At 47.6% G+C, this 27,519-nt stretch overlaps 1 protein-coding gene across 1 annotated transcript in view; it reads left to right on the plus strand.

The window, feature by feature from the left end:
* Positions 1-27,519, plus strand: part of CACNA1F (calcium voltage-gated channel subunit alpha1 F) — a 323,883-nt gene that overhangs the window by 218,105 nt on the left and 78,259 nt on the right. The window contains exons 30-32 of the mRNA XM_078664279.1: positions 6,333-6,416; positions 14,957-15,085; positions 19,983-20,048. Coding sequence (XP_078520405.1) covers positions 6,333-6,416; positions 14,957-15,085; positions 19,983-20,048 — 279 coding nt within the window. The remainder of the gene's footprint in view (positions 1-6,332; positions 6,417-14,956; positions 15,086-19,982; positions 20,049-27,519) is intronic.

Consider the following 27,519-nt stretch of genomic DNA (forward strand, 5'->3'; position numbering starts at 1 on the left):
TCCAGGGGCCCTACGATATCGATTCCGACCCTCTCGAACGGGGTGGTGACCACGGGAAAAGGTTGCAGGGGGGCTTTCAGTTTGCGGCCGCTCTTCCCACTGGCTTGGCACGTGGGGCAAGATCGGCAATGCTGGTGTACATTGTCCCTCATTTTGGGCCAGAAGAAGTGGGTCACCAGGCGGCTATAGGTTTTGTCTTGACCCAAGTGTCCTGCCAGGGGGACATCGTGGGCCAGGTTTAGCAGAAAGTCTCTAAAACGGAGGGGTACCACTAGGACTCGGCTGGCCCCCAGCTCCGCGATTCTTTGCTCACTGTACAGCAGATCATTGTCCCAGTAGACCCAGTGAGTTCCGGAGGTATCCCCTGCGCTTTGGGCTAGCGCTTGCTGGCGGAGTCCCTCGAGGGAGGGACAGGTCTTTTGTTCTTGGCGAGATTGTTCTTGCGTGGGCCCCCCCTCTTGAGGCCACTGGTCGAGGTTAGCGAGGTCTGGAGGTTGAGCTGGTTCGGGGGGGACGTCACGGTCGGTGGTTTCGGCGGGGGCGACCGGAGGCGGTGGCGCCGGCCATTCGAGTTCCTCTGGGCGGGTGTTGGCACGGGCGGTCATGGACCGGGTGGTGACGCACGCCCAGTCCGGGACGCCCAGCATCCCCAGGTGCTCTTTTCGTTCGACTGCTGCCCATGGAGAGCTTTCCAGGTCATTACCCAGGAGGCAGTCTACGGGGGCATCATCTCGGACCGTCACCTTCAACATGCCGGAGACCCCTCCCCATTCGAAGGGGACGCAGGCCATCCGACACAGACTTTCTGAGTTATCGGCTGAACGTACAGGGCAGAGAATGTTTGGTAAGTATTGTTCGGGGGTCACCAGGTGACAGCGGACGGCTGTTACACTGGCCCCAGTGTCACGAAGGGCTTCAGCCCGGCGTCCATTGATGCCCACCCATTGGCTGTACTTCTGGGTATTAGCGGGTAGGGGGACCCGCGGGACCATGTCTCTCCCCCCTAGGCAGGCGAGAGCCATGGCGGCTGGCTCCCATTCTTGGTGTTCCTGTTCATATTCTTCTTGTTCCTCTGAGATCTGTTCCTCCCCCAGAGCAGCAGCGGCTACTTGGCGGGGTCTTGGGCTCTGGTACTGGGGGCAGTTTGGGTCGTTTGCATAGTGTCCGACTCGTTGGCATCGATGGCAGGTAACATTGGCTCGATGTCCCGGTCGCGCTGGGGTGCTGCCCCGGTTGGCCGGGGGGGTGGGGCTGGTAGTGGGGGTGACCGGAGCGTTGCTTCTTCCGCGTCCTTGGCCTCCACCTCCTCGGGGACGGTGCTGACCATTGTTGTTCCGGTTCTGTTCGTAGGACCCATTTCGACTCACTCTGGTGATCTCCCACCGGTCTGCTTCGGCTGCGAGCTGCCAAGGATCCGTTAACTTGCTGTCGAGGAGGTGCTGGCGAAGTTCAATGAAGCAATTGTTCGACAGATGCTCCCATACCATAAGATTGAACAGTTGTTCGTAGGTTGTGACCTTGCTTCCTTTGATCCAGCCCTCGAAGGCTCGGCTAAAGTAATTGACATAGTCCACCCAAGTTGTACCGGGGATGCGGGTGCAGTCTCGGAACCTCTGACGGTACATCTCGGGTGTGAGGCCATAGCGGGTGAGGAGTGCAGCTTTCATATGGTCATAGGAGGTCATCTGGTGGTCCGGGAGTTGCAGCAGGGCGTCGCGGCCCTCATTGAGGAATCTCCCCCACAGACCGGCCCCCCAATCGCTTCTATCGATCCGGTGTGCAGTCATAGCGATTTCATAGGCCTTAAACCATTGCTGGATGTCGTCCTCTCGGAAGTATTCTCGAACGACATCCTTGGGGATGTGTACCTTCTTCTCTGTTGCCCCTGGAGTGTGGGGTTGCTCGGGCACCCCTGCTTCTTTATTCTGTTTGCGTAGGTCGATTTCAGCTAATTTCCGCTCATGTTCATATGCCAGTTTCTTTTCCTCGAGCTCCCTTTGTCTCTGTTTCTCCTCTCTTTCTTCTCGGAGACGCAGGTGCTCTAAGTTGATTTTCTGTTCGGCCAACTTCAGTTCAACGTCCATTTTGAGCCGGGCCATTTCCAGCTCGTGTAGTCGGGTTCTTTCTCGTTCCTGGATCTCGTCTGGCGAGAGACCCGTTCTTCGCTCTTCAGGGGCCATGGGGGTTTGTGCTGCGATGTCTTGATCGGGGGTTCCGGCAGCCCCGGTTTCTGCCCAAGATTCTAGGGCCTGCTTAAAGTCATCTTTGGTATTTAGTCCGGTGGTAGCGATACCTAATTCGATACAGAACTGTTTAAGTTCACGATGGCTGTACTCGTCCAATTTCTCCATCTGGAATTTCTCCGTTGATCCGCTGTCTTTAGTTGACATCGTGATTCGCCGTGGGGTGAGCTACTCTCTGTACGGTTTATGCGGTGATTCGGATCCCGTCGCTGGCCACCAATGTTAGACGGACCGGGAGGGTCGGCCGAGGATAAGGGGAGAGGTCTCCGGGGAGAGCCGTCTCCAGTGAATCGTACAGACAAGTAACTCCCCCCCCCACAGACGGACACCACACAATGATAAAGTTCAACGATACTTTATAGGTAATGCTTCAAGTACGGTAGAATGGTACAAGGAGGTCTGGACTCAGGGGTCCCCTCTATTCTGGTCTCTGTTTGGGAAAAGGGTAGCGGGACAGTCTTGTTACCAAAAAGATGGAAATAGCTCTCAATCCTCGAGCTCGGTGGTGTAGATGAACGGGCCGCGGCGGAGCCAGCAGGTCCCGAGATGGATGAAGGAAGACGACGGTCCGCGGCAGAGCCAGCAGGTCCCGATGAAGGTGGTGGTTACAAACGGTCCGCGGCCACGCCAGCAGGTCCCGACGACGATGAAGGATAGGGTGGTTCCCAAAAGCCGCGGCAGCGCCAGCAGGCAAGACGAGGGTGCACAAGACAGAGCTACGGCAGCGCCAGTAGTCCGTCAAGGATGAGTTCTTCTTTGCGTCTCTCGACTCCAAGATACAACTCCCGTCCTGCTCTGGAGCTGCCCCAGTTATAGGGCTGGTGTGCTTTGATGTCCGGACCCTCGCACTTGGAGGTCGGGAGGTCCGGGATGAGGGAGTTCAGACACCCAGCAGGGGGGTGGAGCCAGCGCCCGGGGAGGCGATGGGCGAGCGGTACTTGGCGGGGGAGAGCCATCGACACCTCTTGCTCCCATTGACTGACCAAGTAGCCCGCTCACCTCCTGGGTGGATGTTGGTGCCGGAATGTCTGAGGCCTGGCCAGGCCCAGGGTTGAGGTCGATCGGGGGCCAGGCGGCCTCGTGGTGGAGTGTCCAAGATGGCGCCCAGGATGGGCGCGCAGGCCGGTAGTGGGTCGGCCTACGCGGTCAACAGGTTCGAGTGTGGGGGTCCCTGCGGGGACGGTGGACGTGCAATGGTGGTGTGTGGTACTTGCATGGCTGGCTCGGGCCTGGTTGGGCCGGGGGAGAGCGGCCCTTCATGTGGCCTGTCCAACAGTCAGGTGATTGTGGTTGACAATTTTGGAACTTGTTGTGTGGCCCTGTCTGATAGAGCTGTCCCGGAGTGTCTTGTTGTGTGATTGTTCTCCTGGTGATTGTGTGGTCCTGTCTGATAGAGCTGTCCCGGAGTGTCTTGTTGTATGATTGTTCTCCTTATGATTGTGTGGATCTGTCTGATAGAGCTGTCCGGGAGTGTCTTGTTGTGTGATTGTTCTCCTGATGATTGTGTGGCCCTGTCTGATAGAGCTGTCCCGGAGTGTCTTGTTGTGTGATTGTTCTCCTGGTGATTGTGTGGTCCTGTCTGATAGAGCTGTCCCGGAGTGTCTTGTTGTATGGTTGTTCTCCTTATGATTGTGTGGATCTGTCTGATAGAGCTGTCCCGGAGTGTCTTGTTGTATGATTGTTCTCCTGGTGATTGTGTGTCCCTGTCTGACAGAGCTGTCAGGAGTGTATTGTTGTATGATTGTTCTCCTGATGATTGTGTGGTCCTGTCTGACAGAGCTGTCCGGGGGTGTCTTGTTGTACGATTGTTCTCCTGGTGATTGTGTGTCTGATAGAGCTGTCCCGGAGTGTCTTGTTGTTTAATTGTTCTCCTGATGAGTGTGTGGCCCTGTCTGATAGAGCTGTCCAGGGGTGTCTTATTGTATGATTGTTCTCCTGATGACACCCACCTTCATTGTCCATTTCCTGAATGCTGTCCAATGCTCTTGAGTGTTTCATGTCCTTGTTGTGTTACTGCTCTCTAGTGATGGATGTTCTTGTTCAGTGGTTTCTTTATGTTGACAGCTGTCCTTATTGTGTGTTGTTTTCGGGGATGATTGTCTGTGGTGCATGATTTGTCTTTGATGTGTTATTTCTACCTATAATGCTTGTGCTCATTGTGGGCTCTCTCTCTTTTTCTGAAAATGGCTATCCCAGATTTATTCTTTTTTCTGAGACCCAGCATCCTCTCGTTGTGTACTTTCTTTTCTTGAAGATACCAGGCCTTATTGTGTTTTCTCTTTGCCGTACTTGCCCTATGTGCTTTGTCTCTGTTGTACTCTGTTCAGGATGTTGGGTTTCTATTGTGCAATGCCTGCCCCCTTTGTTTCCCAGGGACTAGTGCGGATCCAGAAACCTTTGACATAGCTCTCTGGCGCCCATACGAGGCGCTGGCTCTGACCGAATGCTAGAAACTGAGTTGGGATGACATCACTGGAGCTTTTGCCTTGCCCACCTCAGCACACCGATCTCACCTTTCAACAGAGATTTTGAGCTTCTTTCCTCAGCTCTGCAGTGAGGACTCTGCTCTCCAAAGTGTTTTTGGTGCAGTGCTATGAACATGTCTTCAACTGATAAATCAGGTTTTCAGCCCTGTCGTAGGTGTGATGGACAGATGTCAATCACGGATCCACAGAAGGACTATCTATGGGGTCTTGGATCCAAACGGGGCTCATGGTCATGTGACCCCTTGCTCTACGTGAACCCCAAAGCTATCAAAGATCGGAGGCCGTTTGAAGGTACCAGAAGACTCCGTGAACATTTTCCAAGAAGCCAAACGCCCATCCACTATATCAATCTACGCTTTCAAATGGAGAATATTTATTGTATGGTGCCTTAATAACGGGTGTAACCCCGCTCTTTTCCAAGAGGAGATTATTGTTCATTACTCAATTCATTGTGCCAAGTCAGCAATCTTCTAATAAAGTCCATCTGTAAAGGGCCATTACAAAAATTATTTTAAAACAACTTTTTTCACCATCCTTTGAATCAAACGCGTCTTGGAAGGATTGAAAAAGGTGTACCCTCCAATTAGACCACCCCCACCTTCATGGGAACAGAATCTGCCTTCATCAAAGTTAATGGCTCTTCCATATGAGCCTATACACAAGACCTCCTTGCCGCTCCTTTCACAGAAGGTAGCTTTTGTGGTAGCCATTACTTCCACTAGAAGAGTGAGCGAACTCCAAGATCTTTCAGCTGTCTAGCCTGTACAGTATTTCATAGCAAAAAGCAACTCTAAGAACACATCCTTCTTTATTCACAAGGTTGTATCTGATTTTCACTTAAATCAGACTATTTTCTTACCAGTATTTTTCATCAATCCATCTTCCCAGCAGAAAGATCTTTGCATTCTTTGGATATTAGAAGAGCCCTTAAGTTTCTTTCTTGGTATACACTTTCCACCCTCCCCAGACATAGAATAATCCTGTGCCGTGCAGCTGTTATCTTGTAATGAAGCCGACGTGGATTGCACCATTACAGACTAACACTGTCATTGGTCCAAGGTGTTGCATACTTTGCAAACGTTGGAGTTGCTTCCAACTACGAACAGCAGTCACACGGCGCTGTCCGAATGAGACCCACGGTTTAATTCCATTTGGATCAAAATGTTGGCACACCCAAATGGTTACCCTTCCCACATAACTCAAGACGTTGATATAGTCGTGTTGATGTGGAATACGATTTGTGGATACCGCGTGTTATTTTGAAGTATATGTATATATTCAAATCTGTTTCTTGCAATGAGCACTTTATGCACCTCCATTGATGTTCGGCATATGACGCTGTTGCAATAATGCATCATGTTTGTATTGTATATTGTGCCTGGTAACTCATTCATTGATATGCAGCCATAGGGTATCAGACGTCAGAGGGGTGATAGATCTTTAGCGACATTCTGCCCACGGGACAACTGTGTTTTCTCAAAATTGCATCTTGTTGTGTACTCTCAAATGGCAGCGGCTGTTGCTGTCTGCTCTCTTTCTGATTCCAGTGGGCCCCTTCCTTCTGTGTGCTCTCTCTAATAACATCCGTCTTTTCTTCCTCTAGCACTACTTCTGCGATGCCTGGAATACCTTTGATGCCTTGATTGTGGTGGGCAGCCTGGTGGACATCGCAGTGACGGAAGTGAACGTGAGTAGGTCTTTGGTGCCAAGCTTCACCATGCTGCAGATGAGATGCTCAAACCCTCTCTGGCATCACCAGGCCCCTGCGGCTGGGCACATCTGTGGGACGCACGCCTGCCAGTGTGCGTCCTTCTTATGGCCTTGTCTTGAGCGACTGTCAATGTGTCTCATATATTCTTGTCTCTTGTAAATCTTTCTTGTCCGGTCAGTCTGTGTCTGTCAACCAATCACTTCTTCTCCTCTCTGGTTTGTTTCATATAGTGCAGGATAGCTCGGAGGGTGGGATACTGTCCTGGGGAGGAGAGAGCATTGTTTCTTCTGTGCCTTCTTACAGGTCACTGACTTTGAATACTGTGGTGAGAGGGCAGGACATACATGGAAAGCTGTGCAATGTATTTGCACTACTAAGGATGTAAGGCTGCATCAAGGAGCTATGACAGGAACTGTAAATACCTTACACCCTCATGGTCAGCTGTGAGAGGACTTGGGGGTTATGTATAGGTGGGTGGGCTGTGCTCTGTTCTGCCAGGTCAGCAGAGGGATGTACTCTCTTGACATGGCAGAGTAATGCAGCCATTTGTCGAGATCTTGCCAGGCCGGCGGAGGTCTTTTGCCTTCAGGTTCAGCTGAACGCATTGAAGCTGTGCTTTGCGGGTGTCCTCTCTAGGACACCCGCAAAGCAAATATCTTTGTTTATCAAAAACAAATTCCAAAAGTGGAAATTTGTTTTTGATGAGCACATGTCCCTTGGCAGGGGTTCATAGTTTGTTTTCCTATTATAGTAAACAGTGGCACTGCCAGAAATGTATCTAGTTTGGGTGACGATGCAGGACCTCCTAATGATGACACCTCTGATGGTAATAAACGCCACCATTTGATGATGATGATGATGTGAATACCAACAAAATCCGAGATGTCGCATAAAGAACCTAGCAATGGGAGATAGACTTCCGCTCAATGTGAGTGGGAAAGTCTGCAGACAGGAAAGAAGAATCTCTTTCTCCTCACTCACCAGGGTTGCCCCACGGTGACATGCTTCATCATAGGGGCCATCTCAATCCGCTGCGGACTGAGGCGAGCTGCGACTTGCTAAGTTACGTAGGAGAACTTTTGTGAAAAATATGTGTAGTGTAGTGATGATGTGGAGTGGGAGAAGTGAGTTAAAAATACCTAACTAGTGGGCGCAGTACCTTTATTCTAGCTCCTAGTTGGTATATCTAAAAACAGGGGTGAGATACTGGGAAGAAAATATGCGGTCGCGAGGGGAGTTAATAGGTAGTGTGCCGACGAGGAGAGCCCAGATCACAATTTGAAAACGAGCCCCTCAAGAACATGGGGCACAATTTTGCCTCTAAATTAATACTACGTTACCAATGGGTCTATCGTATGTATAAATTAATGTATGCATATTAGTTGCAGTGTTTTCTTTCTTTCTTTATCATTTTTTCACTAATTTTCTTAATGTTAGGTCACCTTTGGAGTGGCACGCACAGGGCTGGACCCTGTGTAGTCCTGAAGAAGAGCTTTGGGGAAGCTCGAAACATGTTGACATATACTGGGGACTCCTAACTCATTCCGGTTAGGTAAATTCAGCCCTTGCATGTATTTTAAATCAAGTAAACACTGGCCAGGTGGTGTGTGCTGCTGCACAGGGTAGAGGCAGAAACCCTTCCACACAGTGCACCACAAATATAACTCTTTACAACGAATGCGATACAATGCATTCCATTACAACGTGGTCGTTACAACCACGTTGTTACAACACGAACCATTACATCACAAGTCTTTACAACGACTTGCTGTAGGGGGTGCGCTAGACTTAGGAATAATATCATTTACTAACCCTACTCCAGTTTGTGCAACAGCAGGGTAGGTGTTGGATTGTAAATTCAACACCAGCGCGCCCTCCTACTGCAAGTCTTTGAAACGATTTGCGATGTAATGGTTCGCCTTGTAACAACGCAGTTGTTGTAACAACTTCGTTGTAATGGAATGCGTTGTAGTGCATTCGATGTAAACGATGTCTCCCGTGCACCACCCCATGGATAAAGAAGGCTGCAAGTGGAACTCTAGGGGAAAAAGCGTGTTCATTCTTGCGGCAGGTGCAGTTAAGACTGCAAACGCATCTGCTATAGATGCTAGATTCAGTCAGCAAATATAAGCGACATAGTAGAATATGCTGGTGAATATCTGCCAGCCCTCATATAGTGATCCTCGGAAGCTGCTGGTGAATATCAGCTAGCCTTCATATAGTGATCCTCGGAAGCTGCTGGTGCATATCAGCTAGCCCTCATATAGTGATCCATGGAAGCTGCTGGTGAATATCAGCTAGCCCTCATATAGTGATCCTCGGAAGCTGCTGGTGAATATCAGCTAGCCTTCATATAGTGATCCTCGGAAGCTGCTGGTGCATATCAGCTAGCCCTCATATAGTGATCCATGGAAGCTGCTGGTGAATATCAGTTAGCCCTCATATAGTGATCCATGGAAGCTGCTGGTGAATATCAGCTAGCCCTCATATAGTGATCCGCATGAGCTGCTGGTGAATATCAGCTAGCCCTCATATAGTGATCCATGGAAGCTGCTGGTGAATATCAGCTAGCCCTCATATAGTGATCCGCAGAAGCTGCTGGTGAATATCAGCTAGCCCTCATATAGTGATCCGCAGGAGCTGCTGGTGAATATCAGCTAGCCCTCATATAGTGATCCTCGGAAGCTGCAGGTGAATATCAGCTAGCCCTCATATAGTGATCAGCAGAAGCTGCTGGTGAATGTCAGCTAGCCCTCATATAGTGATCCTCGGAAGCTGCTGGTGAATATCAGCTAGGCTCATATAGTGATCCTCGGAAGCTGCTGGTGCATATCAGCTAGCCCTCATATAGTGATCCTCGGAAGCTGCTGGTGAATATCAGCTAGCCCTCATATAGTGATCCGCAGGAGCTGCTGGTGAATATCAGCTAGCCCTCATATAGTGATCCGCAGAAGCTGCTGGTGAATATCAGCTAGCCCTCACATAGTGATCCACGGAAGCTGCTGGTGAATATCAGCTAGCCCTCATATAGTGATCCTCGGAAGCTGCTGGTGAATATGAAGGACTGACCACCTTATGAGTGTTCTTCTTAGTGAGTTGTGATACTGCAGAGCACGAGTGCACCTGGCCAGGAGTGATGGAGCGTGACGGCTCTCAGCTATGTCTATTGAGCAGGTTACAAACACGACTTACTTTTAATTCTTGCTGCTGGTGCTGACTGAGATCACCGCTTTGAATATGAGACTTTCATGCATTTGGGGTAGATTATCCTTTTTTAAGATTCTAGGGGCATTGGTTGTTCTGGTGCAATGATAGTCAGTGAGATACTTGGTTCCACAGATGCACTGCACCATGCTCAGTCATCTGGGATGGTCATTCCTTTGCTCTGCGGCATTCATTGGTGCCCCAGAGATGTGCACTGGGAGCGCCTTTCAGCTTGCACGGCTGCCTGTCGCTGGCTCTCCTCAGTGACTGCGTCTCTCACCTGTTTATGTTTTGTATCTGTCAGTCTGTCTTTCATCTGTGACTGTCTTTCATCTGTCAGTCTGTCTTTCATCTGTGACTGTCTTTCATCTGTCAGTCTGTCTTTCATGTGTCCCTTTGTCTCCTCTGTCACTGTCATGTCTGTGACTGTCTCTCATTGGCGCTTTGTTGCTCATCTTTTGCTTTGTCTCATCTGTCATTGTGTCTCTCACGTGTCACCTTGGGACGGCTGTTCTTATCATTATCATCATCATCATCGTTGTCATCATAATTGTCGTCATCTTCATCATCATCATCATCATCGTCGTCATCATCATCATCATCATCATCGCCGTCGTCTTCATCATCATCATCATCATTATCATCGCCGTCGTCTTCCTCATCATCATCGTCATCATCATCATCATCATCATCATCATCATCATCATCATCGTCATCATCATCATCATCATCATCGCCGTCGTCTTCATCATCATCATCATCATCATTATCATCGCCGTCGTCTTCCTCATCATCATCGTCATCATCATCATCATCATCATCATCATCATCATCATCATTGTCGTCTGCTCCTCCGGGCACAGAACGGATTTCACGTCGGAGAGGTAACAGGCTTCACCCTTCACTGTCTGTCATCGATACAATACATGTTACAGGGAAGAGGTGTGAGCGTCCGGGGTGAATGATGGCAGAGGTGGAGTGTGTCTGGAGAGAGGTGAGGGCTGTGTGGATGGAGGTGAGGGCCCCCTGGCATGCTTGAGGCGGTTCCCTAAACTGAGGTGTATGGAGAACCGGCAGAGCCCCCAAGGCATCTATTCCAAGCCTGCACTTTAACTTCCATTTTGGAAATCAGCCACTATTAATGCCTCTTGATGTGGGTATCTTACTACCATGCACTTTGTGTGTTCGATGTGAGCGTGCACTTCTTTATGCACTTTGAACAACCTCTTTTTGTGATTGTATGTCTGACATCTCAAGTTGATTGGGCGCCAGCTCACTCAAATTGAATAGTGAAAATACCGAAGTTGTGTTTTCCCACCTGGAAAATCTAGGCCTGCTCCACCAACAGACCTCTGGCCTTTGGAGGAGAATTTCCCCCAGTGGGGGCAACTTCAGTTCAGAACTTAGGGCTGCAAATGGACTGTGATGACTCGCTCTCATCCTGTGTCAATAAACTCCCTGCCCCCTGCTTCTACATATTCTGACCTCCCTTGCTAGTGGCAGTAGTAGTCCAAAGTGCCATTTTGAACAGACTTGAACATGAAATGCCCTGTTTTAGGTGCTCCTACACATCTCATCAAGGGGTTAGCTGGGATCCAGTGGGCTGAGACAGCCCCTGCCATGAGGTGATGCTACTAAAGCAGCCCTGGACTCACCTCACTGACTCCCCTTGCCCACAAGCATTTTGTTTAAGTCATTGTGCTTGACTCAGCGGGCATTTTACCAAGAAGTACTACGTATGCTTTTGAATAAACTGCGACGTTATGTCCCTCAAAGACCTTTATGTGCTGCAAACACTAACGGATTAAATGTTCCTCCATTCAGTCAAGCTCGAGCAGGCGGTGAGCTTTTCTGGTGTGGGCCTGTCAGCTCTGGAATAATTGCCCCCACTCGTCGATCCACCTGCGGTCATCTTGCCTTTAGGAACATTTTCAAAACTTGGCTCTTCACAGAGTAGTTGTTGATTGCGTACAGCCCTTTTTGTTCCATTCAGCCAGAGCCAGGTTGCCTTCCTTGGTTGTTCATGTGCTTTTCAAGTATAAATAGCAATAGAAATAAATATTTGTGCAGCTATCCCGTAGTTTCTTGACCCTTTTGTTATAATTGAATGCTCTTCTGTTTGTGATTGCATGTCTGAAAGTTTCAACTCCCTGGTTCTAGTTTGCCATATGACATCCGCCATTGGTTTCCTGTGAATCTTACAATAGTTGAGTACCGTTCCATTGCTTGTGTTGTTGTACCTGCGTTGTTTCGACTCCATTGTTACAGTCGATGTCTCTTCCATTGGTCGTGTTGTGTTTCCTGAGTTGTTTCCACTTCATTGTTACAGTCGATGTCTCTTCCATCAGTCGTTTGTGTTTCCTGAGTTGTTTCGACTCCATTGCTATAGTCGATGTCTCTTTGATCGGTCGTGTTGTGTTTCCTGAGTTGTTTCGACTCCATTGCTACAGTTGAGTGCTCTCCCATTGGTTGTGCAGCTACATCGTAACCTTTTCCCGCTGATGATGCTAGTCTTCCGTTGCTGTGAAGCGCCTGATCCTCAGGTCTGCATAAAAGCTCCCCTGGATCCAGTCCATGCTCATTTCTCTCTCTTTCTCTCTCTCAGAGCTCAGAGGACAGCTCTGTTCTTGTGTTGTGTGCCTGCGTTGTTTTGACTGCATTGCTAAAGTTGAGTGTGCTTCCATTGATTGTGTTGTGGTAAGAGAGTTGTTTCAACTCTGTTGATACAATACTTTACTCTTCCTTTAGATTTGTCGTGGATCATGAGTTGTTTAGACTCCATTGCAACAGTTGATGTCTCTTCCATTGGTTGTGTTGTGCTTCCTGAGTTGTTTAGGCTCCATTGTTAGAGTCAATGTCTCTTCGATCGGTCGTGTTGTGTTTCCTGAGTTGTTTCGACTCCATTGCTACAGTCGATGTCTATTCCATCCGTCATGTTGTGCTTCCTGAGTTGTTTCGACTCCATTGCTACAGTCGATGTCTCTTCGATCGGTCGTGTTGTAGTTCCTGAGTTGTTTCGACTCCATTGCCACAGTCGATGTCTCTTCCATCCATCATGTTGTGCTTCCTGAGTTGTTTCGACTCTATTGTTACAGTTGATGTCTCTTCCATTGGTCATGTTGTGCTTCCTGAGTTGTTTCGACTCCATTGCTACAGTCGATGTCCTTTTGATCGGTCGTGTTGTGGTTCCTGAGTTGTTTCGACTCCATTGTTACAGTCGATGTCTCTTCCATTGGTCGTGTTGTGTTTCCTGAGTTGTTTCCACTTCATTGTTACAGTCGATGTCTCTTCCATCAGTCGTGTTGTGTTTCCTGAGTTGTTTCGACTCAATTGCTACAGTCGATGTCTCTTCGATCGGTCGTGTTGTAGTTCCTGAGTTGTTTCAAATCCATTGCTAAAGTTGAGTGTGCTTCCATTGATTGTGTTGTGGTAAGAGAGTTGTTTCAACTCTGTTGATACAATACTTTACTCTTGCTTTAGATTTGTTGTGGATCATGAGTTGTTTAGACTCCATTGCAGCAGTTGATGTCTCTTCCATTGGTCGTGTTGTGCTTCCTGAGTTGTTTAGGCTCCATTGTTAGAGTCGATGTCTCTTCGATCGGTCGTGTTGTGTTTCCTGAGTTGTTTCGACTCCATTGCTACAGTCGATGTCTCTTCCATCCGTCATGTTGTGCTTCCTGAGTTGTTTCGACTCCATTGCTACAGTCGATGTCTCTTCGATCGGTCGTGTTGTAGTTCCTGAGTTGTTTCGACTCCATTGCTAAAGTTGAGTGTGCTTCCATTGATTGTGTTGTGGTAAGAGAGTTGTTTCAACTCTGTTGATACAATACTTTACTCTTGCTTTAGATTTGTTGTGGATCATGAGTTGTTTAGACTCCATTGCAACAGTTGATGTCTCTTCCATCCATCATGTTGTGCTTCCTGAGTTGTTTCGACTCTATTGTTACAGTTGATGTCTCTTCCATTGGTCATGTTGTGCTTCCTGAGTTGTTTCGACTCCATTGCTACAGTCGGTGTTTCTTCCATTGGTCTTGTTGTGCTTCCTGAGTTGTTTCGACTCCATTGCTACAGTCGATGTCCTTTTGATCGGTCGTGTTGTGGTTCCTGAGTTGTTTCGACTCCATTGTTACAGTCGATGTCTCTTCCGTTGGTCGTGTTGTGTTTCCTGAGTTGTTTCCACTTCATTGTTACAGTCGATGTCTCTTCCATCAGTCGTGTTGTGTTTCCTGAGTTGTTTCGACTCCATTGCTACAGTCGATGTCTCTTCGATCGGTCGTGTTGTTGTTTCGACTTCATTGTTAAAGTTGAGTGTGCTTCCATTGATTGTGTTGTGGTAAGAGAGTTGTTTCAACTCTGTTGATACAATACTTTACTCTTCCTTTAGATTTGTTGTGGATCATGAGTTGTTTAGACTCCATTGCAACAGTTGATGTCTCTTCCATGGGTCGTGTTGTGCTTCCTGAGTTGTTTAGGCTCCATTGTTACAGTCGATGTCTCTTCCATCAGTCGTGTTGTGTTTCTTGAGTTGTTTTGACTCCATTGTTACAGTCGATGTCTCTTCCATCAGTCGTGTTGTGTTTCCTGAGTTGTTTCGACTCCATTGCTACAGTCGATGTCTCTTCGATCGGTCGTGTTGTAGTTCCTGAGTTGTTTCAACTCCATTGCAACAGTCGATGTCTCTTCCATCCGTCATGTTGTGCTTCCTGAGATGTTTCGACTCTATTGTTACAGTTGATGTCTCTTCCATTGGTCATGTTGTGCTTCCTGAGTTGTTTCGACTCCATTGCTACAGTCGATGTGCTTTTGATCGGTCGTGTTGTGGTTCCTGAGTTGTTTCGACTCCATTGTTACAGTCGATGTCTCTTCCATTGGTCGTGTTGTGTTTCCTGAGTTGTTTCCACTTCATTGTTACAGTCGATGTCTCTTCCATCAGTCGTGTTGTGTTTCCTGAATTGTTTTTACTCCATTGCTACAGTCGATGTCTCTTCGATCGGTCGTGTTGTGTTTCCTGAGTTGTTTCGACTCCATTGTTACAGTCGATGTCTCTTCCATCAGTCGTGTTGTGTTTACTGAGTTGTTTCGACTCCATTGTTACAGTCGATGTCTCTTCCATCAGTCGTGTTGTGTTTCCTGAGATGTTTCGACTCCATTGCTACAGTTGAGTGCTCTCCCATTGGTTGTGCAGCTACATCTTAACCTTTTCCCGCTGATGATGCTAGTCTTCCGTTGCTGTGAAGCGCCTGATCTTCAGGTCTCATAAACGCTCCCCTGGATCCAGTCCATGCTCATTTCTCTCTCTTTCTCTCTCTCAGAGCTCAGAGGACAGCTCCCGTATCTCCATCACGTTTTTCCGTCTGTTCCGAGTGATGCGATTGGTAAAGCTGCTGAGCAAGGGGGAGGGCATCCGTACCCTCCTGTGGACCTTCATCAAATCCTTCCAGGTGAGTATGGATTTGAATGCGGATTCCAGGTGCTTTCTAATGTATGTGGGGAGGCAGAGAGAGACCGTTCTGGAATGTGCCATGGAGAGGGAAGAGCTTTCCTGCTACAGACTGGGTTATTCTGCTCATGCTTCTGAACCAGAGCCAGTCTTGTTTGTGGCAAGGATTGTCTCTGCCCAGTCCTTGCAGCACAGGCTATCCTGACATGCGATCGATCATCTCGGCCACCGTAGTAATGTCCATGAAGAGGAAGAATCGCATGCGGCGTAGAAAGACATGCGACTAGCACAAACTCCTGTACAATGAGATCATAAAAATGAGTAAGAAACGGTAACCAAAACTTCAGGGACAAAGGGCATATGCATGAACATAATTTAGACATTTGACAACATATGTTGAAAATAGAACAAGACCACTAATTATAAAACAAACAAAAACACCAATGGACAGTGCGTAAACAACCATTCCACGTCTCATCTTACATGGGATAGCAATCAATGAGAAACTTCGAATAAAAACATAATTTTCCCAAAAAAATATATACATTGTCTGGTCATGTGTATATGTCTATTAAAGTGCACTCCATTGTGTTGTTTGAAAGATAATGGGGCCGATTCACAGAATTAACTTTAGGCAAAATCCTAAACTTACTACCTTTGGTATTCACAGAAGCTAGGATTTTGTCTTAAGTTTGTCTTAAGACAGACTTAAGACAGACTTAAGTTAGGATTTTGTCTTAAGTCTGTCTTAAGACAAACTTAAGACTATATCCTAACTTCTGTGAACACCAAAAGTAGTAAGTTTAGGATTTTGTCTTAAGTTAGTTCTGTGAATCGGGCCCAATATATGGAAATATATAGTCTGAAATGCTTTACTTAATTTTATAACTTGCACTAAGCCTTTGTCTGTACCCCACATTAGGTAAAGGAGCCCTCAGCTCCCCCTCCCGTTATAATTATTTTAACAAGCCCCGGGGCATGGGGCCCCAAGGGCCATTTAATAGTCGAGTAAAGGGAAGGGGGTTGAAAGCTTCTTTTGTTAAAAAATTATTCTACTCACTGGCCTGGCCCCCCCCCTGTTTTTCTCATCGCCCACTTGACAGATCACCCTGAAACTTATGTGGAAGGAACTGAGCTGACTTAACCCTTTTTGTGGAATGTTTTGTGAAGATTCGTCAAACTGTGCCAAAGTTATTAGCAACCCAAAAAATCAATCTCGTACGGAAACCCGGTTACTAACTATAACTACAGAGTGACATCTGCCACTGTGATATGTATTATTATGTATAATTCTTCCCCTGTGGAGTGTCATGCTCTCCCGTTCAAAAACAACTGAGGCTGTTAAGCAAATTGCCAGTACAGTGCATTCTGGGTAATGGAAGCTGTTGACTGCACATAAAATGTAGTTTTAGCTACCCTCTTGCAAACCTTTGGAGGCGTCACCAGACTGATCATCAGTGCGGTGGCTACTCCAACATCAAAAGAATGGACATATAAAGAAGGGTTTTGGGGTCCCCAGGCGTAGGCGGGACTATTCTATCTTTATGACTTGAGAATGCCTGCGGTGCAGAGCTAGGATTACAAGTATCACTTCTTTACCCCTTCTCGGCCTCTTCCCATTAACAGGACAACTCTTCTGAAAAGCCTGCAAATCTTCCTCAACTCAAATTCTTTAATATATACGTCAACCTTTTCAGATTATATTGGGCCAGATTCACAGAACTAATTTAGGACAAAATCCTAAAAGTTAGGATTTTGTCGTAAGTCTGTCTTAAGACAAACTTAAGACAGACTTAAGTTAGGATTTTGTCTTAAGTCTGTCTTAAGACCAATTTAAGACAAAATCCTAACTTCTGTGAATACCAAAAGTAGTAAGTTTAGGATTTTGTCTTAAGTTAGTTCTGTGAATTGGGCCCTTAGAGATTTTCTTCCTATTCCACAAATATTAGACTTGTTTGTCCAAAAATATTAGCTTCATGTTTTCAGAAATAACAATCTTGAGGCAGAAGCCCTGCTACTCGCATTCCTTGAGGTCCTCTAACCGCTGTCCTGCTCTCCGGCAATCTTGGTCACTTCAAAGAAGCCAGAGCTGTTGCAAATGACAGAGGAGTCGCCCTCAACAAAAGAAATCTGAAATCCGCGAAATCCGAGCCTGGTAGTAGTTGTCTCTCCGGGGATCTCCATTGAAATCATAAGCACTGAATAGTCCCGCCCACGTGCGGGGACCACAGAGCACTACTTTACAATATATATTTTTAACCCCTTCGACGCTCATGACGAGCTGAGCTCTTCATGAGTTACGCCTCTCGTACGCTCATGACCAGCTCAGCTCGCCATGAACCGCGGGTTTTTGAAAAACGCATCACACAGCGGGAAAACCGCTAGCGCGCATGCGGTTAAGTGCAGATGTTCGCCTTTCTTCAGTAAGACAAGAGTAGTACTTAATTTATTAAAATGTTTGGCAGCCTGTTAATGAGGTTATATTGGCCAATTGCTTTAATTTATACTTAGAAAGGGGTTGATATATCATTAAACGACCAGGAAAATCAGCAGGAGCTGTGTTATTTGTCCTTATAAATCTCATTCACAAACGTTTTGTAAAGGAAAATGGTCAAGAAGGAAGAGGCCAATGTAGACGTATAGGCTGCAGGTCTGTAAACATGAAAAGAGACTCTGTGCCTTTAAGGGCTCACAGCCCACCCGTTTCCCATCATGCCCAGTAGGTGGCGCTTGCTTCAGTTATTTTTTCCTGCTGACAATCATGGAGAACTGAGCTCAGCCTTTTTTGTTTTTTTTCCTTCAAAAATTTCTGTCAGAATATTTTCTCATCCCCTTTACTCATAGGATTTCAACATTTCCAGTTTTTTTCTGTCATTGTCTTACAGCAAAATTATTTTTCTAGCCAAATAAAATGCCATCTTCATCTCACAAATGCCCTTCCTGTGGCAGAAAGAAGGCCAAATCAGACCCTCATGATGTATGTATCAATCGCCTTCCTGACAGCCACATCCTTGACAGATGTCAACACCGCAGGGCCTTCTCTAGGCGCACCCTGAGGGACAGGGGGAAGATACGCCTTCACGGAAAAGAATAGCGACACAGACAGCAAGAGGCGTAGTCTGAAGGGACGTCGTTTGAGCGAGGAGAGCGGGCAGTCCTCTACCAGGTTCCTTCCACCTTCCTCTGAGGATTCCAGTAAAAGGAGATGTAAAAAGAGAGAAAATCTTCAAAAATGAGGCTATTCAAGGTCGACGTTGAGCACATCGACATTTAGATAAGATTCAGTCCCTACATGCTCGCCGTTGAGAGCAGGGTTGACACTGAGAAGGAGACGAGACATAGGTCCTGTGTATGAACAAACTATTTTTAAAACTTTGACTAGCCCAAATTTGTCTACTCAAACAAACAAAATATTTAGAAAAACAATTCTCCTGGTACACCCCATAAAGACGATTGTCTTCTAAGGACAAATGTCTGCTCCAAGTACAAAAAGTCCGAACCGTCACCTTTGGCGACAAATCCTTTACTTTCTCTGTAGCTAAACTCTGGCACTCACTGCCTCTGCGGTTAAGAAATCAGCCCCTGTTGCTGAGTTTTGAGAAATCCCTGAAAACCTTCCTCTGTAATACTTACAGAGTCTTTATAGACACAGTTCTTCGACCTCCAATAATTCCATCCCTAATCAAATGTAAGCGCACTAAGAAACATCGGTAGTCGTGTGCTAAACAAGTACCCTTCGCATGCATACATCACATTCCATCTGTACATATGCGACAGGACCTACGTTTAGCAGGTCCAGTTCTTCTCAAACCTATACATTCAGGGTTAGACCAATTCTTTTCCAGATCACTGCCAAACCTACCATTTTCACCACTTCTTGTTACCTGTATTAAATGTACCTGGAGATGTCACTGGATCTGATGGACGATGAAGGTACACAAGGTACGATTATACTCAACCTCTCACGTGTCGAACCTATGTGTAATTGAAACCCCATCAACCACGCCACAGGTCTTTCAGCGTAGTGCGTGCACGTTCTCTGGGGGTGATCTACCCGTGCTGGTAGTGCACCCCTCTTTGTCCTGCAGAGCAGCCAAGAGTACATAGTGACCACTGCCAGCCTCCGTAGCAAGTTCAAAACTAGGAAAGAGATGGAGCCACTCAGCGGATACAGATCCATAACCAATAGGATCTCTCCTTTGATCCACCCTACAATTGTATGCTCTTGCCTGATTTGTTGAACCACTTCACATGATCCTAGTGTTAGCAGCATCCAATCCCAAGGCTGCCCTCTGTTTCAGCTTCTCGCTGGTTTATCTGTTGTTCTATAACCAGGACTTGTATCAAGATTGTAGAATATTTGTTATTCTTCCAAAAAGCTGCTGGTTTGTTTCAAGCACTCCCAGCAGTGTGTGCTCCAAACTAGCAGGAAACAGGGCTCAACATTGCCCCTCATAAACCCTGATATAGATAAATGCTTTGCTTGTGATTTCTCTCTCGCCTCGTGCCACTCACATTGTCTCTTTCTCTCCTCTGTTTCCCTCCCAATCTATCTCTCTCTGATGCTTTACCTCACCCTTCTCTTTCCTTTCTCTTTGTGTTCTCTTGATCGTTCCTAAACTCCTTCCCCAATTTCCTCTCTTTCCCTTTCTCACCCTTTCTCTCTCCGTCTCTATTTTTCTCTCTTCTTCTCTCCCATCCTTTTCTTCTCTCTCCTATGATCTTTCCATAACCTCTTTCTTCATCTCCCTGTTCTTCGCTCTCTTGCTATCCCTCTCTTTTTCTCTCTCCATCACCCACCCCTGCCTCTTTTTTCTCTCTCCTGACATGTCTCTCCATTACCTCGTTGTTTTTCTCTCTCCCTCGTTCTCACACTCTCTCTCTCTTCCTCTCTCCAGGCTCTGCCATACGTCGCTCTTCTCATTGCCATGATATTCTTCATCTACGCCGTCATCGGGATGCAGGTAAGTCTAACCTGTAAGGGCGGAGACTGGACCCAGGGTTGCGAGTGCCGGGGATGTTTGCTGTGGGTGCCGGTGTGCGTGTTCCCTGTGGGTCATAGCTCCCATGATGCTACAGGTCACAGGCACTTAGAACCACTCTCCGCTGTCTAACCGCAATGAGTACGGTGCACCAAAGGGGAGTGCGAAAGAACATTATATCCCGTATTAGAACATTAGAATGTTGGGAGCTTCATTAAAAACAATGCAGTAGGCCCGGGCTTATAATGGCTGGTAGAAGCCCGGAGCTCCAACATTCCAATGTTTCTTTGTTCACAGCTCCAGCTCTGGCTGTAAACAAAGGCTTCGGGAGCCTGAGGGGATTCCAATCCCCTCACGCTCCCATAAGGCTTTGTTTGTTTTGTTAGAACATTCTGCCCTCTAGTGGCAGACTGTTCTAATAGCCTTATTGCCCTTCGTAGCGGAGGCTATACTGGCTAATAAAGTCCCTCTCCCTTTGCTGGAGAGGTCCTTTAATAGCCGGTATAGCCCTCTACGGCAGGCTATAAGGCGCTATTAACTACCCCTAGGGTGAAAGACCAGATCCAGTAGTTCTGGGTAAGTAAGCCTTGCCCACGTAATGTGTATGCTCCATCCTACTCTTCCTCACCCCACCCTGGTAAGATGGTACTACCAGGGCGGACTCAACCTCATCTGTCAATCAACTATAGGGAGTAGGGCCCTCACGTTCATCAGGGCAGTTAACGGTAGAGATAAAAATTCCTCCAAAACTAGAAATGAAGACATTCGGCAGACCGATCTGGAGGTCCCTTCATATCTCTCAGACACATTTAATGTCACCTCCAAAACAACAGGTTTTAAGCTCTGTAAGGACTGTCACAAACAAGTGTCTGTGAGAGATCTCCGCCAGGTGTGCCTGTGGTGCCTGGGATCGAGTCATGGCACCAAAGTCTGCAGCAACTGCACGTCAATGAACCAGAAAGCTATCCGGGACCGCGAGGCAAAGCTTTACATCGCCAAGCACAGGTGGCAATTACCATCTGGAGGTGGCACAAGGTCTCTTCCATGAATGAGGAGAACCTTGGGTCGATCTATTCGACACCTATGAGAACACACAATTTCAGCGCTTCTGCATGTTTGAGTTTCCAAGGTGTCTCTCACTCAGAGACACGTCTTTCTCGAGTGGACCTCGGGACTCCTGGATGCCTCCCGCTGAAAGCTCTCCTGCCCCCAGTTCTCAAGAAGCTCAGGACTGACCAGGCTCAAGTTATCCCAGTGGCTCCGGATTGGGGACGGAGTGTAAGGTATCCAGAATTCCTGGGCTTGAACATCTGTCCTCTGATCATGCTGCCCCTCAGGGAGGACCCGCTGTCCCAGCAACAGGGCAGAGTTCTGCACCTCGGCCTTCACAATCGCTGCTTTCATGCTTGGAGATTGAGCGGCGACAGCTGAACACCTTCGATCTTCCTCTGAAGGTGGTTGATGTCATCTTGTCAGTCAGGCATCCCTCAACGAAAATTGTATACGCCTGTTGTTAGGACTAATTTGTGGTTTTGTGAGGCACACGCTAGATTGACCCACGTCCAGGCCACGTTATCTGATGTTCTTTTGTTTGTTTTGTTTTTTGCCTGGGAAGGCTTTGCTTTGGATGCAGTTAAGGGTTATTTTTTTACCCTTTGAGCCTTCTTACATTTGTCAAATCAGCCCTCTCTCAAGTCACCGGTTGTGATGTGATATTTGAATGGGCTACAACATATGTTTCCTCTTCTCCCTTTGTAATGCCCCAAAGGGACCTTCATCCAGTCCTTACTTATCTGATGTGCACTCCGTTTAAGTCGCTTCACAGCGTTCCCTTACAGTTCCTTAAAATTTAGACTGTGTTCCTTATTGCCATCACCTTGACACGGTGAGTGAGCTTCAAGCTCTTTGTGTCAATCCACCTAACACTACCTTCTTCCCAGACAAACCTGTTCTGCAGACGCAAGCATCATTTCTACCAAAAGCTGTGACGCCACTCCACATCGGTCAAGCTATCACCCTGCTGGTGTTCTGAGCTCCATCGCTTGGACACCAAATGAGCGCTTAGCTTTTACATAGATTTTACCAAGAACGCCATGTGGACAATCAGCACCTCGTGCAGTTCTCTGAAGTGAAAAAGGCACAGCAGTGCAGAAGAGGGCCATCTCCCCCTGGATCATGCTCTGCATAAAAGCCGGCTCGTAAGGACTACATGCTCATTCTACTTGGGCCAGAGCTGCTGACACTGTGTTAGCACCCAGAGTCCCTATCCTAGACATCCGTCATGCGGCTGGCTACATGGGGGTCCCTCCATATGTACACAAAGCATTATTGTCTGGACAGTCAGGTTTGCAGAGGGGCATTTTGTCTTCTCGGTCCTGCTGGACTTCCTGATTTGAGTCCATTCACAGACCGACCTCCAAACATGTACTGCTTTTGGTATCTATTCAACAGGTGAAGAATCTGCAGCTAGACGTCTCTAGCAGAAGAAAAAGTTACTTACCTTCGGTAATGCTCCTTCTGGTAGAAACTCTATCTCTCCACAGATTCCTCACCGACCCTCCCGTCCATCCCAGTCTGTGATTGGACTCTATCTAGATCCCAAGTCTAAGAATCTGCACACTGGTCACAACCAATGCGCTCCTGGGCCTCTGCCTCTGGACGCGTGGACAGCCTCGAAAGAAACTACCATCAACGATCCAGAATCATCGTTCAGGCACGGAGAGGAGGTGATTACCATTGATTGTGCCAAGCTTTGCTTTGAGATCTACCAGGAGGTGGGAGTCACCCCCTCGCAGCATCGATGAACATCGTCTACTGTTCATAGTCGGCAGTTTCAATGCTGCGTCCCACTTAGAGGCCGGACTGGCGAGAGCCCAAGGGGTTCCCAGCATTGATGCCGTTGGATAGTTGGACTCAAACACGTATTTCTGTTGTTTTACCCAACCACAGGAGATTAGGAGTTGGACAAAACCCGCAGCTTGAGGTTTGATTTCTTTAGTAGCGTCATTATGTATTTGCATTTTAGGAAGTCTGGAAAGATCCCTTGTTCGAAAAATGCAACGATAATTTTGCATTGATTTTTGATGGGACGATATCGCTGTAATGTGCGTCGGGTTGAGATTTAGGGTATTGTGGGGTTTTACTGCACATGGAGCCGTAAACAAGAGTAATGTGTGGATACAGTGCTTCTGCAAGTTCTTATACATTTATGGGTACAGAGTTAACTCCAAAAGCTGTTGCTGTGGCGCAATGTATTGTTGCATTGTAAAATACATTACAAATGTAATATTTCCACCCAGCACATTGTTTCGTCACTTCTCACCATCTCTAAATGATGCCCTCCATGCTTATTGACTCAGAAAGAAGCCAGAATGAGATTGTGCTGTTTCTCAGTGCTCAGCGACACACAGTAGAAGGTTTTGTGTCTGACTGTAGTTGGTGCTGTGAACGAGAGTGTGCTCTTGGCCCCATACTTTATGGCGCTGTCTGTGAGAATGTGATACAATAGAGACTTCAAGCTGCAGATCTCTTACCTTAGAATAATCCCCATGCTTCAGACTGAACCCAGAAGATTTTCAAGCAGTACCCCAGCACACCAGTAGGTGACGCCATTTGGCTCTGCCCGGCGGCATGGTCGGCACCAGAAGTGACGTGTGCGGTACCTATATAGGCCCCACCTTGGTGCACTGACTTAAGTTCTTTTCCTTCTGCGCCGGATAGCATTGAACCGGTCTGAGCTACCCCCAGTCACTTTTTGACTGGCTTTTTTCGATGTTTTGTCAACCTTTTTTGAGATTTTTCTCCTGGTGTGAAGGTCCACCACGCAAGAAAATGGCTGCTTTCAAACCATGTTGGGCCTGTCGCAGGCAAATGTTGTTGACAGATCCCCACTTGTTGTGTTTGTGGTGCTTGCAGTGGGACCACGAATCCAGGGGTTGCGAGGACTGCCACGCCATGCATCCCAAGGCGTAGAGGGAGTAGTCCCTCAAGGTGCTCGCTGCCCGATGTTGGTCGACCCTCCGACACTCTAGGTTCCGTTCACACAAAAGATCCCAGGACCGTTCACAGAGTCCTTCCCGATGCTCGTTGTCACATTCCCAGTCGTCGGAGAAGTCCCACAAGCATAAAAAGTCAGAGACGTTGAAGAGGTCTTCGACTTTGATTCTTCCGTCAAAGTCTTCTGACGAGATGTGGGAACATTGGCACTCCAGGCCCCACAAAATGGTGGAACTTGAACCCGGTTCCGCCTCTCAGTTCCCCAATTGTTCCTGAGCTGGAGCGACCCCCGCCCAGATCAAAGAGTTTTATGAGGCAATGCGCCTCATATTTAGGCAGCCCTGCCCCTCTGCAGTGCCTTTGGGCCCCATGGGCTTGGGAGGGGCCCCTACTGCATCCATGCCGGCAGGTCCACTATCTGTACCAGTCGGGCCCACGCATCCCTTGCTGCATCTGGAACAGAGTCGTTGGCAAGACCGAAACCTTCCTCAACACCCACTACAATGCCAACGGCGCAGCCAACGCCCCTAAGTGGCTGAGAGTTCTCAAGAAAATCAGGAACAACCGGGCTCAAGTCATTCTCATGGCTCCAGGTTGGGCACGGAGAGTCTGGTATCCCGAGCTGTTGAGCATGGCTGTTGGCCCTCCGATCATTGTGCCTCTCCGAGAGGATCATCTGTCGCAGCAACAGTGGAGGGTTCTGCACCTGGACCTGTGCGCCCTCCTTCATGCGTGGAGATTGAGTGGCAACAGTTGACAGCTTTTGACCTTCCTTGCGACGTCAGTAATGTTATTCTGCTACCCAGGCTTATGCGCCTGCCACTGGGACAAGTTTGTGTCAAGATGTGGTTCCCACAATGGTGATCCCCTTTCTGCCCCTTTATCAAAAGTTCTCTTGTTCACATTGCCCTTGGCCCAACAGGGCTCTGCTCTGGACACAGTCAAGGGTCACCTTTCTGTCATATTGGGATTGTTGCTGTAGGCAGATCAACTTTACCTCTTTAAGTCACCTGTTGTGGCCATGTTCCTTAAAGGCTTTCAATGTATGTTTCCACCTGCGCCCTTCGTCATGCCTCAGCGGGACCTCAGTCTGGTCCTTGCCTTTCTCACGTGAGTAGCATTCGAACCTCTGCTCAATTGTCCTCTGAGGCTCTTGGCTATAAAAACTACCCTTTTAGTAGCCACAACATCGACCAGTAGGGTCAGCAAACTGCAGTCGCTCTCTGCGCGCCCTCCTTATGCCCCCTTTTATCCGGACAAGCTAGTTTCCCGGACATGTGCCACCTTCACTTCAAAGGTTGAACCCCTTTCCACGTGGGGGCCAGAACATCACCCTGCCTCCCTTCTTTGCTCTGCATTATCCCTCCAAAGAGGAGGGGAGACTCCACCGTCTGGACCCAAAAAGAAATTAAATGAAATGAAAATAGTATTTATTAAGCATGGCTAATACCCAGAGGTGTCTAAGCGCTACCTACTAGAGTAACCACAGAGAACGGTGAGACCCTCAGAGCCTTTGCTGATAAACAGCCAGGTTTTTAAACTTTATTTGAAATCCCTGCGGTTCTGATTGCTTTCAACCATAGATGGTAAGGAATTCCACAACCTGGAAGTGCTGAAGATGAAACTTTTCTCACGGCATCGGACAAATTTGACCTTGGGGACGACCAGGTTGCCACTAGATGAAGAGTGAAGAGATCTGGATGGGACATAGGGAAGGAAAGATTAAGAAAGTTGAGCTGGGCCAAGGCAGTGTAAGTATTTAAAAACAATGCACAGGGCTTTGTAGTGCAGTTCCTATATCCCTGAGAGGCTCTGCGCATTGGAATAATATGCACTATAGTTTTGACATAAGACTGAGGTCAGTATGTCTCTATCGAGTACATTAAACTTAAATACTTGTGTCTGCCAGCTAACTCAGAGGTCACTAGAAACTTCTCTAATCAACAAGAAAGGATTAGTTTCTGACAACCGCATAAACATTTCAACTTTGTTTCCCTTAGAATCGGAATAATCTCAGAATCCTGGAAACAATAGATAATAGTTTCATTCAGTCAATCGTGCATGCTTTGTTTCTACAGAGTTACACAGAAATAGATAGACGGGCGTTTCAATAAAAAGGGTTTATTGAACAGTCTTATTTCTCGTGCAAGAGATATGAACTGGTACTATCGTAAGACAGAATGTGAAGTATAATACGTACAGCGTTGGCAGTAAGATAAAATAATACTGCAATAGCATGGTTTGTAGCTATGACAGATATTCATAAAAATACATACATAAATAACACAAGCTAAAATGTGAATACTCATCTGATGTTTCTAGCTAGTTCTACCCCAGTGTACCTAACCTAAGTGTAGTACGAGGTAAGGAGTAGGTGCTGTTTGTCTATAGTCTAGTTGGGCTATAGTATAGATTGGTGTTGCCAAGATTTGCCAAAAGTCCCTCTAGGTTCTAGTCCGCTCCATACCTTAGAATGAGTGAGGTTGGAATCTCTTTCCGAGTCTCGATCTCTAACACCCCGCAAGGGGAGTCAGAAACACTGGAGCTGGATTCTCTGGGAGGAGGATGACAGCGTCTGGTCAGTGCATCAGGCGGGGACTCGACTTCCTTCCGAACTTACCGTGGCGAGCCGCGTTGTGCAAGTAGGCAGCCAAACCGTGGTTTGCAATGGTAAGTGAAGGTATATGTATACCTTGAAGGTGTTTAGGAATTCCAGTACTGCCGTAAAAGTCGGGCAGAAGAACGTCATGAATGAGCCCCTAAGGAATAGTTTTTCATGCATATTAAATGAGTTCTTAGAAAAATCAATAATCCAACCATGGGAAGTCCTAAAGGCTCAAGAGTCTGGTTTTCCAAGAACTCGTTGTGACGTGGCTGGACGGATGTAGGTGGCCATGCCTGTATTTGGTTTGTATGGATAATGCCTAAATAAGGGTAGGATTTCTATGCCTAAATATGGCAGTGGGAATTGTGTCTATATCTATACTACTATTATAAAGGAAGAACTTTGAACCTTTGAGGCGGGTAAACTCGGGAACCACAGCGCCAATCCACACACCCGATACATCGTTGTAATTGTCTGGGTGTGCAGATGGACATAGGCTATATAAATTAAAAAAATATAAGTTATTTTAAAAATTTACGAGAAAAAAAAAAGTCGTCCCATGGAAATAGCGCCGGCCGGGACGTGCGTGCTGACATCAGGAGCGCGGGGAGGAGCGGCGCCCAGGAACGCGAGGAGGAGCGGCGGACATGAGCGCGGGGAGGAGCGGCGGACAGGCGGGGAGGAGCAGTGAGGAACTGCGGGCAGGCTGGGAGGAGCGGCGGACAGGCGGGGAGGAGCGGCGAGGAGCGGCGGACCGGTGAACTCAGGAACGCGGGGAGGTGCGGCGGATGAGGTAAGGCTCCGGGGGACCCACGGAAAATGTCTGTGCGAGCGGGGGCCCTGAAGCCAAGG

Source organism: Lissotriton helveticus, chromosome 10 (genome assembly GCF_964261635.1).
Source record: "Lissotriton helveticus chromosome 10, aLisHel1.1, whole genome shotgun sequence".
NCBI lineage: Eukaryota > Metazoa > Chordata > Amphibia > Caudata > Salamandridae > Lissotriton > Lissotriton helveticus.